Raw genomic sequence first — 14,797 nt, forward strand, 5'->3', positions numbered from 1 at the left:
TTTATGTTGATCAAGTAGAGATGTCATAAGGAGCGAAACTAGAAACTTCTAGAAAAGTCTCGAGATGCTGACAGGTATATGAACCAGCAGCTGATCGACACGCCCACTTTATTTAACATTCGTTTCCCTTCTTCTGTCTTAATAACTTTCGTTTTCGATGTCTCAACGTGACGTATTCTAAAACGGGCACGTAACATGCAATGACAAACAAGTAAGGCTATTAGTCTCTTAAATCAAAGAAAAAAGACAGCTGATAGTAGGAATAAATCACATAATCACAACAACACAGGACTTCCAGAGTACTATCACATGGACTGATTAGCTGATGTAAGGTTGAAGAAGGACTAAGTATAATTTCAGAAAGGCAGAAATGATGTTTTCTATAAATTAAAGTTGGTATTGAAATGTAACTATTGTCTTCTTTATTATTGTACATATTAGTCTTTATTTTGTGTTTATTGTTGATATTTAATGTTATATACCTTTATACATAGAGATCACAGTTCACTGAAGTCAAATTCCTTGTGTGTAAGCATACGTGGCCAATAAAGTTGATTCAGGTAAAACACAAGTTTGAACTACTACAATAAGGTATTGCAATGAATGCCCTCAGGTTGCCATAACATAGCTCACTTTCAGTTTTAATGATATGAAACTGTAACTATAACAAGAAGTAGAAAGAAAAAAACAATTCAAATGCATGACAAGCTCATTTTATTTTATGACATAAAAAATTGATAAGAACAGTCTATTAATAACTTTTCCTGCACATAAGCTTTACATAAAGTCATAAACTCCATTTCATGTCATAACTCATCCCCAATCATCTTTATCCTTTGGACATCTTTGTTTACGGTCTTTGTATTCAAATGTTTTGTTTTGGTCCTTGTTAGTTGTTTTTTTTCATAATGCTTACAAAAGCAAGTGTAGCCTTTGTCTTAACAAGTTCCCTTTTTGAGTCAAAAGACATCTGATAAACAAGTTTTTTTTAAAGCTGTCAAGTGGGAACAGGTATTCTCTTTAAAATACGCGTTTAGGCTTCATATTAGCAATATTAACCTCTGTCTAAATCCACAACATCCACTGAAATATCTTAACAAAATCATAGTTTACTGGGAAACATGGACAAAGGGAACAGATTCATCAAATAAATGTGGTTTAACTCAACATAATGCAGGTACAAGGCTTTTGTTTCAGGCAGAGTTAAAAACAACGACCAGTTTTTTCTCAAAGACGCACCTCTGTACTTAGTAGAGATGTCATAAGGAGCGAAACTAGAAACTTCTAGAAAAGTCTTGAGATGCTGACAGGTATATGAACCAGCAGCTGATCGACACGCCCACTTTATTTAACATTCGTTTCCCTTCTTCTGTCTTAATAACTTTCGTTTTCGATGTCTCAACGTGACGTATTCTAAAACGGGCACATAACATGCACTGACAAACAAGTAAGGCTATTAGTCTCTTAAATCAAAGAAAAAAGACAGCTGATAGTAGGAATAAATCACATAATCACAACAACACAGGACTTCCAGAGTACTATCACATGGACTGATTAGCTGATGTAAGGTTGAAGAAGGACTAAGTATAATTTCAGAAAGGCAGGAATGATGTTTTCTATAAATTAAAGTTGGTATTGAAATGTAACTGTTGTCTTCTTTATTATTGTACATATTAGTATTTATTTTGTGTTTATTGTTGATATTTAATGTTATATACCTTTGTACAAACTAAGAGATCACAGTTCACTGAAGTCAAATTCCTTGTGTGTAAGCATACGTGGCCAATAAAGTTGATTCAGGTAAAACACAAGTTTGAACTACTACAATAAGGTATCGCAATGAATGCCCTCAGGTTGCCATAACATAGCTCACTTTCAATTTTAATGATATGAAACTGAAACTATAACAAGAAGTAGAAAGAAAAAAACAATTCAAATGCATGACAAGCACATTTTATTTTATGACATAAATAAAAAATAATGATAAATTCATAAACTTCAGATCTCTGAGTGTTTCAGTGTTGCGGCCCTCTCAGCCCTTGTTGGTAGAGGAATATTTCCTGTGGTGAGAAAATAAATATTAAGTTAAGGAGTCTTAAAAGTGACAGAATCATTTTCGCCTTTTATGGCTAATATTATATAAATACTGTGTAACTTTTCATCAACTCAACTCTTTTTTAAATAAAGATATTAAGAATTTCCCTTCTTACCTGGTGGTGCCACAAAATATTCTTCGACTGTGTTGTTGGAAAGCTGAAGAAGTTCTTCTGCACAGTCACCGTCTGTCACTGCATCGCCCCTCAGGTATAGTGCCCTGAATGTGCATAGACAGACATTTAGTATTCATTTAATAGACTTCCTAAAGCTGTAGCTCATATATTTACCCATTCACACTTGTAACTGTGATGAAAAGAACATGGAGGCAAGGAAAAATATTTTCTAACTGTCTGTACACACCTGTCCTCCAAAACAGAATCCATTGGTTCAACCCCAGCCGTGTCGACTAGATGAAGCTGATCTGCAAACCGTACAGCTTTCTCCAAACAATCTAGTCCCTGTTTGGTGCGGAAATCAACCAAGGCCAGTCGCTCTAGTTTATCCACTAGGTCTGCAGGGATCCAGGAGGGCTGTAAAATTTGCATTAAAAAGTACCGCTCAACAGTCTATTAATAACTTTCCCTGCAAGTAAGCATTACATAAAGTCACGAACTCCATTTCATGTCATGACTCATCCCCAATCATCTTTATCCTTTGGACATCTTTGTTTACGGTATTTGCATTCAAATGTTTTGTTTTGGTCCTTGTTAGTTTTTTTTTATTATTATTGCTTACAAAAGCGAGTGTAGCCTTTTTCTTAACAAGTTCCCTTTTTGAGTCAAAAGACATCTGATAAACAAGTTTTTTTTAAAGCTGTCAAGTGGGAACAGGTATTCTCTTTAAAATACGCGTTTAAGCTTCATATTAGCGATATTAACCTCTGTCTAAATCCACAACATCCACTGAAATATCTTAACAAAATCATCGTTTACTGGGAAACATGGACAAAGGGAACAGATTCATCAAATAAATGTGGTTTAACTCAACATAATGCAGGTACAAGGCTTTTGTTTCAGGCAGAGTTAAAAACAACGACCAGTTTTTTCTCAAAGACGCACCTCTGTACTTAAACATAGTTTATGTTGATCAAGTAGAGATGTCATAAGGAGCGATTAGAGCATGGACAGAAACTGGTTTGTTTTGCGGCCATCCTGGATTTAATGAAGCCAAAATAACCATGCATAATGGTGTTTTTCAGAACTTGATCTACGGTGGCTGTGTAGGTCATAAAGTCTCCTTCTGCTGCTGAAGATGTCACAGTAACCCTATAGGCTGCAGTGAGACAAACAGAGAGTGAAAGGAAACATTTGTTTTATTGTGTGTTGTTAACTGCCAAATACCTTAAACATATAGATTGGCAGTTCTGCATGTTTCCAATGTAAACTATTACATTTTCTTCTCTTTACTGAAAGGTGTCAGATTGTGCGTTTGACTGAGCATCAGGACTTTTTCTGTCAGTTTTGTTGTTTTGTTCGCCAACTTTTTTAAATGTTTCTGATTAGCTGATGTTTTTGTTTCCCTGTGGGTTCAATGTACTTCTCATAAACAACAAGTCTCATTCTTATCATATTTGATGTGAGGCTGGCAGGTTTCCTCAATTCGTTTGGCTACTGTCAAAGTCGCATCGACCTTTGCTCTGTAGGCAGCACACATCAACAACAACAAGCTAAATGACAACATCAGCAACAACAGAATTTTAATATCTGGTTAAAACCTAAAACACAAAGCACAAAATACAATCAAACATCATCTGACATCAACCAGCAGATAGTGTTTGCAGAGGCGCTGCTTGTCAATAGGCAAGGCAGGCAACTGCTTGGGGCCAAAGGCCAGTGGTGGGCCCCCAAAGGCTGACACACCTTAAATCACAGCAGTGCCTCAAAGTTTGCAAAATTTTCAATGGCAGTATAAAACCTCCCTAATGGTGCCCCATCTGATAGCACTTACTATTCCCTGTTAGTTGCACCTTGCATTCTTGCTGTGAAAACCAAAGTTTGTCAATAAAAGAAAATGAAGAGGAATTATCTGTATGGGAATGAAAAAATAAAGAGATGGTGGTTGGAGGGGCCCCCAATTAATTATTTGCCTAGGGCCCAAACAAACTCTACAATTGCCTCTTGAGTGTTTGTAGTCAATGAACAGGCAGACTTCACCTGTCATACACTGACACTGCTCAGCCACACAGAGGCGCTGCAGCTTCTGCTCCTGGTAGGAAAATGGTTTGGTGCACTTATTTTCATTATGAAATATATTATTTGAATGATTCCAACCTGACCACAGTATTATTTTTTCTGGTGTAAATGGGCTTCCAGGTGTGACAAAGTGACAGAGTTCAATCAATAGAGAGTTCCTCCATCACACTAACTGGTGAAGTGTCCCTGAAGCAGAATAGCATTTACTAAAAAAAAAAAGATAGACTTCAAATCTCAGCATGCATACCAGGTACTGAGTCCTTGTTGACTTTGTCTTGAGGATCATGGATGCTAAACAGCGACTCACTGAACCTCCTCACTTTGTAATGAACATCCTTGAGGTGGGTCATCACATAACCCCCCCCCCCCCCACTTTAAAGGGAAAACACAGAGATAAAAAAAAAATCAACTTGTGTAAAGTTGGGGAACTTAAAAGAGAAAGATTCTGAAAAATCTCGTTCTCATCTTTCTAAATACATGTCAATAGATGTAGGCCTGTATTAAGTGCAGTGTATTCCCAGGCTAAAGGGTGGGGACAACATGGTTGCCTTATTTTGGTACGCCTACCTAGCATCTGTGAGGAAATGAAGCATCCTGGCTCGTAGAAAAATGATCTGGAGAAATCTTCTTCACAGTGCCTTTAACATGATCTGTTTACTGAACTACTGCGTACCTGTATCTTAACATGACAATAATTCTCACTAAAAGCAGCTCTGATGATTGTCTGTCAACAAACCCTAACAAAAGTGATAAGCCATTTTAACATGCTGCCATAATATGTCAGACCCCTGACTGCTTTCATTATTACTGAACAAAGTAAGTCTACTTAATAAAAAAGTTTATAGAACACTGAAAAAATCTTTTGAAATATAATAATGAACAAGGAAATACATTTATATGAAAAACATTTTTATTTTAATTTAAGTTTCGTGCAACTTACAATAGTACAGAACATGAATTACAATCATGTAAGTTCATATTGTTGATTTTATTTATAACATTGCCAAGTTTAAATAACAATAGGCTTTGGTGAAAATATAATTAAAACATGATGTGCTGTACCTTTAACACGTTTTTATTGTGAAGGAAATTATGCAAGTAGGCAATTAAAAATATGACACAGAAAAACATTGATGCAATTTCTTATCCTATGGCATTTGTCCTTCACTTGAACTTATAACTTAAACTATAAACTTATAAAGAGTAGCTCATGTAAAATAACATGCTGAAACCAGAGGTGTCCTCAGCCTCCTCGCAGACGCATCATCATGTAGATGGTGCTGTGCTCTTTGACGCAGTAGTCTGAAAGTTTCCCGCTCGCCATCTCTCTGCCTTGGAAAACCAACCTCTGCTGGCTCACCGCGACCCCCTCTCTAGTCTGGACTTTGGCCTTGAAGTCGCTCACGGTCTCCTCCGATGTGACGTCATAGGTGGACGACTTCCCCTTCTCGTTTCTGAGGAACACCTGGAAGGACCCGGTGACGATCAGAGACACCCGGGAGCCGTTCTGCAGGCCGTATGCGCTCACAGGCATCGAGTCGACCTCAAGAAAAGTCCTGTGTCCGTTATCATAGACCAGCCTCTGTCTCTCAGAACTAACCCCGAGTTTGTCCTGGATCAGTTTCTTCAGAGCGCCCACCGTGTCCTTAGGGTTCACCAGAAAGTTGTGGGATTCACCACTCAGCATAACGATAGTTATTTCCATGATTGATGCAGCCTGAAATGAAATGTATCGATATAAATACAAGAAAAAGACTTCTAAAACAGCTTGTAGACTAAATAAAGAAACATAAACTTAACTAAGTGTTAAGGATCTTACCTTTTGTTAACTTGTAAAATTCCTGAGGGAAACTTCTAGAAAAGTCTCGATGCTGAGCAGCAGCTGTGACACAGGTTTGAACTCAGCATTGTTTATATAGAACCAGCAGCTGATCGACACGCCCACTTTATTTAACATTTGTTTCCCTTCTTCTGTCTTAATAACTTTCGTTTTCGATGTCTCAACGTGACGTATTCTAAAACGGGCACGTAACATGCAATGACAAACAAGTAAGGCTATTAGTCTCTTAAATCAAAGAAAAAAGACAGCTGATAGTAGGAATAAATCACATAATCACAACAACACAGGACTTCCAGAGTACTATCACATGGACTGATTAGCTGATGTAAGGTTGAAGAAGGACTAAGTATAATTTCAGAAAGGCAGAAATGATGTTTTCTATAAATTAAAGTTGGGATTGAAATGTAACTATTGTCTTATTTATTATTGTACATATTAGTCTTTATTTTGTGTTTATTGTTGATATTTAATGTTATATACCTTTATACATAGAGATCACAGTTCACTGAAGTCAAATTCCTTGTGTGTAAGCATACGTGGCCAATAAAGTTGATTCAGGTAAAACACAAGTTTGAACTACTACAATAAGGTATTGCAATGCATGTCCTCAGGTTGCCATAATATAGCTCACTTTCAGTTTTAATGATATGAAACTGTAACTATAACAAGAAGTAGAAAGAAAAAAACAATTCAAATGCATGACAAGCTCATTTTATTTTATGACATAAAAAATTGATAAGAACAGTCTATTAATAACTTTTCCTGCACATAAGCTTTACATAAAGTCATAAACTCCATTTCATGTCATGACTCATCCCCAATCATCTTTATCCTTTGGACATCTTTGTTTACGGTCTTTGTATTCAAATGTTTTGTTTTGGTCCTTGTTATTTTGTTTTTTTTCATAATGCTTACAAAAGCAAGTGTAGCCTTTGTCTTAACAAGTTCCCTTTTTGAGTCAAAAGACATCTGCTAAACAAGTTTTTTTAAAGCTGTCAAGTGGGAACAGGTATTCTCTTTAAAATACGCGTTTAGGCTTCATATTAGCGATATTAACCTCTGTCTAAATCCACAACATCCACTGAAATATCTTAACAAAATCATAGTTTACTGGGAAACATGGACAAAGGGAACAGATTCATCAAATAAATGTGGTTTAACTCAACATAATGCAGGTACAAGGCTTTTGTTTCAGGCAGAGTTAAAAACAACGACCAGTTTTTTCTCAAAGACGCACCTCTGTACTTAAACATAGTTTATGTTGATGAAGTAGAGATGTCATAAGGAGCAATTAGAGCATGGACAGAAACTGGTTTGTTTTGCGGCCATCCTGGATTTAATGAAGCCAAACTAACCATGCATAATGGTGTTTTTCAGAACTTGATCTACGGTGGCTGTGTAGGTCATAAAGTCTCCTTCTGCTGCTGAAGATGTCACAGTAACCCTATAGGCTGCAGTGAGACAAACAGAGAGTGAAAGGAAACATTTGTTTTATTGTGTGTTGTTAACTGCCAAATACCTTAAACATATAGATTGGCAGTTCTGCATGTTTCCAATGTAAACTATTACATTTTCTTCTCTTTACTGAAAGGTGTCAGATTGTGCGTTTGACTGAGCATCAGGACTTTTTCTGTCAGTTTTGTTGTTTTGTTTGCCAACTTTTTAAAATGTTTCTGATTAGCTGATGTTTTTGTTTCCCTGTGGGTTGAATGTACTTCTCATAAACAACAAGTCTCATTCTTATCATATTTGATGTGAGGCTGGCAGGTTTCCTCAATTCGTTTGGCTACTGTCAAAGTCGCATCGACCTTTGCTCTGTAGGCAGCACACATCAACAACAACAAGCTAAATGACAACATCAGCAACAACAGAATTTTAATATCTGGTTAAAACCTAAAACACAAAGCACAAAATACAATCAAACATCATCTGACATCAACCAGCAGATAGTGTTTGCAGAGGCGCTGCTTGTCAATAGGCAAGGCAGGCAACTGCTTGGGGCCAAAGGCCAGTGGTGGGCCCCCAAAGGCTGACTCACCTTAAATCACAGCAGTGCCTCAAATTTCGCAAAATTTTAAATGGCAGTATAAAACCTCCCTAAGGGTGCCCCATCTGATAGCACGTACTATTCCCTGTTAGTTGCACCTTGCATTCTTGCTGTGAAAACACATTCTTGCTGTGAAAACCAAAGTTTGTCAATAAAAGAAAATGAAGAGGAATTATCTGTATGGGAATGAAAAAATAAAGAGATGGTGGTTGGAGGGGCCCCCAATTAATTATTTGCCTGGGGCCCAAACAAACTCTACAATTGCCTCTTGAGTGTTTGTAGTCAATGAACAGGCAGACTTCACCTGTCATACACTGACACTGCTCAGCCACACAGAGGCGCTGCAGCTTCTGCTCCTGGTAGGAAAATGGTTTGGTGCACTTATTTTCATTATGAAATATATTATTTGAATGATTCCAACCTGACCACAGTATTATTTTTTCTGGTGTAAATGGGCTTCCAGGTGTGACAAAGTGACAGAGTTAAATCAATAGAGAGTTCCTCCATCACACTAACTGGTGAAGTGTCCCTGAAGCAGAATAGCATTTACTAAAAAAAAAGATAGACTTCAAATCTCAGCATGCATACCAGGTACTGAGTCCTTGTTGACTTTGTCTTGAGGATCATGGATGCTAAACAGCGACTCACTGAACCCCCTCACTTTGTAATGAACATCCTTGAGGTGGGTCATCACATAACCCCCCCCCCCCACTTTAAAGGGAAAACACAGAGATAAAAAAAAAATCAACTTGTGTAAAGTTGGGGAACTTAAAAGAGAAAGATTCTGAAAAATCTCGTTCTCATCTTTCTAAATACATGTCAATAGATGTAGGCCTGTATTAAGTGCAGTGTATTCCCAGGCTAAAGGGTGGGGACAACATGGTTGCCTTATTTTGGTACGCCTACCTAGCATCTGTGAGGAAATGAAGCATCCTGGCTCGTAGAAAAATGATCTGGAGGAATCTTCTTCACAGTGCCTTTAACATGATCTGTTTACTGAACTACTGCGTACCTGTATCTTAATATGACAATAATTCTCACTAAAAGCAGCTCTGATGATTGTCTGTCAGCAAACCCTAACAAAAGTGATAAGCCATTTTAACATGCTGCTATAATATGTCAGACCCCTGACTGCTTTCATTATTACTGAACAAAGTAAGTCTACTTAATAAAAAAGTTTATAGAACACTGGAAAAATCTTTTGAAATATAATAATGAACAAGGAAATAATTGAGATATGAAGATCATTTTTATTTTTAAGTTTGATGCAACTTCACCTCTGCACAAAATGAACAGGAAAAACAATCATGTAAATTAACTTGTTTGATTTTGTTATTTAACAATGCCTGCATAACAATAGGCTTTGGTGAAAATATAATTACAACATGATGTACTGTACCTTTAACATGTTTTTTATAATCAAGGAAACATGACAAAACAAGTATTAAAAATATGACACAGAAAAATCTTGTTAAAAATAAAAACACTGATGTAATTTCTTATCCTATGGCATTTGTCCTTCACTTGAACTTATAACTTAAACTATAAACTTGTAAACAGTAGCTCATGTAAAATAACATGCTGAAACCAGAGGTGTCCTCAGCCTCCTCGCAGACGCATCGTCATGTCGATGGTGCTGTGCTCTTTGACGCCGTAGTCTGAAAGTTTCCCGCTCGCCATCTCTCTGCCTTGGAAAACCAACCTCTGCTGGCTCACCGCGACCCCCTCTCTAGTCTGGACTTTGGCCTTGAAGTCGCTCACGGTCTCCTCCGATGTGACGTCATAGGTGGACGACTTCCCCTTCTCGTTTCTGAAGAACACCTGGAAGGACCTGGTGACGATCAGAGACACCCGGGAGCCGTTCTGCAGGCCGTATGCGCTCACAAGCGAGTCGTCCTTGAGAATAGTCTTGGGTCCGTTTTCATAGACCAGCCTCTGTTCCTCAGAACTAACCCCGAGTTTGTCCTGGATCAGTTTCTTCAGAGCGCCCACCGTGTCGTTAGGATTCACCAGAAAGTTGTGGGATTCACCACTCAGCATAACGATAGTTATTTCCATGATTTATGCAGCCTGAAATGAAATGTATCGATATAAATACAAGAAAAAGACTTCTAAAACAGCTTGTAGACTAAATAAAGAAACATAAACTTAACTAAGTGTTAAGGATCTTACCTTTTGTTAACTTGTAAAATTCCTGAGGGAAACTTCTAGAAAAGTCTCGATGCTGAGCAGCAGCTGTGACACAGGTTTGAACTCAGCATTGTTTATATAGAACCAGCAGCTGATCGACACGCCCACTTTATTTAACATTCGTTTCCCTTCTTCTGTCTTAATAACTTTCATTTTCGATGTCTCAACGTGACGTATTCTAAAACGGGCACGTAACATGCAATGACAAACAAGTAAGGCTATTAGTCTCTTAAATCAAAGAAAAAAGACAGCTGATAGTAGGAATAAATCACATAATCACAACAACACAGGACTTCCAGAGTACTATCACATGGACTGATTAGCTGATGTAAGGTTGAAGAAGGACTAAGTATAATTTCAGAAAGGCAGGAATAATGTTTTCTATAAATTAAAGTTGGTATTGAAATGTAACTATTGTCTTATTTATTCTTGTACATATTAGTCTTTATTTTGTGTTTATTGTTGATATTTAATGTTATATACCTTTATACATAGAGATCACAGTTCACTGAAGTCAAATTCCTTGTGTGTAAGCATACGTGGCCAATAAAGTTGATTCAGGTAAAACACAAGTTTGAACTACTACAATAAGGTATCGCAATGAATGCCCTCAGGTTGCCATAACATAGCTCACTTTCAGTTTTAATGATATGAAACTGTAACTATAACAAGAAGTAGAAAGAAAAAAACAATTCAAATGCATGACAAGCTCATTTTATTTTATGACATAAAAAATTGATAAGAACAGTCTATTGATAACTTTCCCTGCACAGAAGCATTACATAAAGTCATAAACTCCATTTCATGTCATAACTCATCCCCAATCATCTTTATCCTTTGGACATCTTTGTTTACGGTATTTGTATTCAAATGTTTTGTTTTGGTCCTTGTTAGTTGTTTTTTTTCATAATGCTTACAAAAGCAAGTGCAGCCTTTGTCTTAATAAGTTCGCTTTTTGAGTCAAAAGACATCTGATAAACAAGTTTTTTTTAAAGCTGTCAAGTGGGAACAGGTATTCTCTTTAAAATACGCATTTAGGCTTCATATTAGCGATATTAACCTCTGTCTAAATCCACAACATCCACTGAAATATCTTAACAAAATCATCGTTTACTGGGAAACATGGACAAAGGGAACAGATTCATCAAATAAATGTGGTTTAACTCAACATAATGCAGGTACAAGGCTTTTGTTTCAGGCAGAGTTAAAAACAACGACCAGTTTTTTCTCAAAGACGCACCTCTGTACTTAAACATAGTTTATGTTGATCAAGTAGAGATGTCATAAGGAGCGAAACTAGAAACTTCTAGAAAAGTCTCGAGATGCTGACAGGTATATGAACCAGCAGCTGATCGACACGCCCACTTTATTTAACATTCGTTTCCCTTCTTCTGTCTTAATAACTTTCGTTTTCGATGTCTCAACGTGACGTATTCTAAAACGGGCACGTAACATGCACTGACAAACAAGTAAGGCTATTAGTCTCTTAAATCAAAGAAAAAAGACAGCTGATAGTAGGAATAAATCACATAATCACAACAACACAGGACTTCCAGAGTACTATCACATGGACTGATTAGCTGATGTAAGGTTGAAGAAGGACTAAGTATAATTTCAGAAAGGCAGAAATTATGTTTTCTATAAATTAAAGTTGGTATTGAAATGTAACTATTGTCTTATTTATTCTTGTACATATTAGTCTTTATTTTGTGTTTATTGTTGATATTTAATGTTATATACCTTTGTACATAGAGATCACAGTTCACTGAAGTCAAATTCCTTGTGTGTAAGCATACGTGGCCAATAAAGTTGATTCAGGTAAAACACAAGTTAGAACTACTACAATAAGGTATTGCAATGAATGTCCTCAGGTTGCCATAACATAGCTCACTTTCAGTTTTAATGATATGAAACTGAAACTATAACAAGAAGTAGAAAGAAAAAAACAATTCAAATGCATGACAAGCACATTTTATTTTATGACATAAATAAAAAATAATGATAAATTCACAAACTTCAGATCTCTGAGTGTTTCAGTGTTGCGGCCCTCTCAGCCCTTGTTGGTAGAGGAATATTTCCTGTGGTGAGAAAATAAATATTAAGTTAAGGAGTCTTAAAAGTGACAGAATCATTTTCGCCTTTTATGGCTAATATTATATAAATACTGTGTAACTTTTCATCAACTCAACTCTTTTTTAAATAAAGATATTAAGAATTTCCCTTCTTACCTGGTGGTGCCACAAAATATTCTTCGACTGTGTTGTTGGAAAGCTGAAGAAGTTCTTCTGCACAGTCACCGTCTGTCACTGCATCGCCCCTCAGGTATAGTGCCCTGAATGTGCATAGACAGACATTTAGTATTCATTTAATAGACTTCCTAAAGCTGTAGCTCATATATTTACCCATTCACACTTGTAACTGTGATGAAAAGAACATGGAGGCAAGGAAAAATATTTTCTAACTGTACACACCTGTCCTCCAAAACAGAATCCATTGGTTCAACCCCAGCCGTGTCGACTAGATGAAGCTGATCTGCAAACCGTACAGCTTTCTCCAAACAATCTAGTCCCTGTTTGGTGCGGAAATCAACCAAGGCCAGTCGCTCTAGTTTATCCACTAGGTCTGCAGGGATCCAGGAGGGCTGTAAAATTTGCATTAAAAAGTACCGCTCAACAGTCTATTAATAACTTTTCCTGCACATAAGCATTACATAAAGTCATGAACTCCATTTCATGTCATAACTCATCCCCAATCATCTTTATCCTTTGGACATCTTTGTTTACGGTATTTGCATTCAAATGTTTTGTTTTGGTCCTTGTTAGTTTTTTATTATTATTATTGCTTACAAAAGCGAGTGTAGCCTTTTTCTTAACAAGTTCCCTTTTTGAGTCAAAAGACATCTGATAAACAAGTTTTTTTTAAAGCTGTCAAGTGGGAACAGGTATTCTCTTTAAAATACGCATTTAGGCTTCATATTAGCGATATTAACCTCTGTCTAAATCCACAACATCCACTGAAATATCTTAACAAAATCATCGTTTACAACTCCATTGTACTGTCATGACTCGTGCCATCATCTTTATCCTTTAGTCATTTTTGTTTACAGTATTTGCATTCTATTTGCATTTTGTTTTGGTCCTTGTTAGTTTTTTTTTTCTTATTGCTTAAAAAAGCAAGTGTAGCCTTTTTCTTAACAAGTTCTCTTTAAAATAACACGTTTAGGCTTCAAATTAGCAATATATAATAAAATCTGTCTAAATCCACAACATCCACTGAAATATCTTAACAAAATCATCGTTTACAACTGGAGTGTACTGTCATGACTCGTGCCATCATCTTTATCCTTTGGACATCTTTGTTTATGCTTTTCTCAATGCTTACAAAAACAAGGTTAGTTGTATAAGTTCCCCTTTTGAGTCAATAGACATCTAGTAAATAATTAAAGAACAAAAGTGTCAATTGGGAACAGGTATTCGCTTTAAAATACGCGTTTAGGCACAACATCCAAAGAATGTCTTAACAAAATCAGACATGGACAAATAGAAACAGATTCATCAAATAAATGTGGTTTAACTCAACATAATGCAGGTTTAAGGCTTTTGTTTCAGACAGAGTTAAATTACAAATAAGATGAGATGTCAGCTAAATGTTTAAATCCAAGAGGCATTTCTTTGGGTCACCTGGGTCACCTGCTTCTACTGTGTTGCGTTCACATGCATTGAATTACCGGAGGAAGTTTGGCCTCTGTCACTGGTGTCCATGTTGCAGTTTTCGGCACCTATTAGAAGTGACAGTCGGTTATCAACACTCAACATACTGAACAATACAACTGCAAAAAAAAAGATTACAATGACTTACCTTGGGGTTAAACGTTTCAGAGTTAAGGTGGCGCCTGACTTGTACGATGTGAAAGTTAACCGAGTCTGTATTGTTTGCTAACAGGCTAACAGAAGGCCGGGGAACTTTCGATGACACGCCGAAGCATGAGCGTTTCACAGTGAGGCTAAACATCGACATTATAATGACACTTAGCTACCACACATTGTCGGAATCGCAATGAAAAGATGCAGAATATTCGAAATCTTAGCTCATCCCCATAAGAGGCCAATGCTGGTATGTAAACAAGCTGTTCATGAATGAGGCTACCGGCTTGCCGTAGCTAGCCGAGGGGAGGTCCGTCCCACGCGATGTTACTTCCTGCTTCTCTTGTGATCTTTTTGCAAGTTTCAAACGTAGTTCGTATTGCGTGGTTATGAAATAACATTATTATGAAATGTCACCTTCCTCAGCAAAACAAATTGATTTAAAGAAAACACATTTTGTTCTTTGATAACTATAAAAACTGCATTACCTGTTACAAACCCTGCATTTGACAATAGCCTATATTTGAGCAGTAAATGACATATAAGCTGTTGGTCGATGAAATGTAAT

At 36.8% G+C, this 14,797-nt stretch overlaps 4 protein-coding genes across 4 annotated transcripts; all 4 read right to left on the bottom strand.

Moving 5' to 3' along the window:
- Window positions 1-1,937: 1,937 nt before the first annotated feature.
- On the bottom strand, window positions 1,938-2,909 carry LOC136183255 (glutamyl-tRNA(Gln) amidotransferase subunit C, mitochondrial-like). The gene is made up of 3 exons (XM_065966206.1): window positions 2,458-2,909; window positions 2,211-2,314; window positions 1,938-2,060 (listed from the first exon to the last, which is right to left on the bottom strand). The coding sequence occupies exons 1-3, from the start codon at window positions 2,640-2,642 to the stop codon at window positions 1,999-2,001; spliced, it is 351 nt and encodes a 116-aa protein (XP_065822278.1). The 5' UTR covers window positions 2,643-2,909; the 3' UTR covers window positions 1,938-1,998.
- Window positions 2,910-5,177: 2,268 nt separating this feature from the next.
- LOC136183256 (polyubiquitin-like) lies at window positions 5,178-6,246 on the bottom strand. The gene is made up of 2 exons (XM_065966208.1): window positions 6,109-6,246; window positions 5,178-6,006 (listed from the first exon to the last, which is right to left on the bottom strand). The coding sequence occupies exon 2, from the start codon at window positions 5,992-5,994 to the stop codon at window positions 5,533-5,535; it is 462 nt and encodes a 153-aa protein (XP_065822280.1). The 5' UTR covers window positions 5,995-6,006; window positions 6,109-6,246; the 3' UTR covers window positions 5,178-5,532.
- A 3,160-nt stretch (window positions 6,247-9,406) lies between these two features.
- On the bottom strand, window positions 9,407-10,917 carry LOC136183258 (polyubiquitin-like). Its single transcript, XM_065966221.1, has 2 exons — window positions 10,349-10,917; window positions 9,407-10,246 (listed from the first exon to the last, which is right to left on the bottom strand). Exon 2 carries the CDS (start codon window positions 10,232-10,234, stop codon window positions 9,776-9,778), a length of 459 nt encoding a protein of 152 aa, XP_065822293.1. The 5' UTR covers window positions 10,235-10,246; window positions 10,349-10,917; the 3' UTR covers window positions 9,407-9,775.
- Window positions 10,918-11,064: 147 nt separating this feature from the next.
- Window positions 11,065-14,552, bottom strand: LOC109995877 (glutamyl-tRNA(Gln) amidotransferase subunit C, mitochondrial). Its single transcript, XM_029280400.2, has 5 exons — window positions 14,225-14,552; window positions 14,094-14,144; window positions 12,838-13,007; window positions 12,595-12,698; window positions 11,065-12,444 (listed from the first exon to the last, which is right to left on the bottom strand). Exons 1-5 carry the CDS (start codon window positions 14,381-14,383, stop codon window positions 12,383-12,385), a joined length of 546 nt encoding a protein of 181 aa, XP_029136233.2. The 5' UTR covers window positions 14,384-14,552; the 3' UTR covers window positions 11,065-12,382.
- Window positions 14,553-14,797: the final 245 nt, after the last annotated feature.

The sequence above is a fragment of the Labrus bergylta genome, chromosome 2, assembly GCF_963930695.1.
Source record: "Labrus bergylta chromosome 2, fLabBer1.1, whole genome shotgun sequence".
Taxonomy (NCBI): Eukaryota; Metazoa; Chordata; class Actinopteri; order Labriformes; family Labridae; genus Labrus; species Labrus bergylta.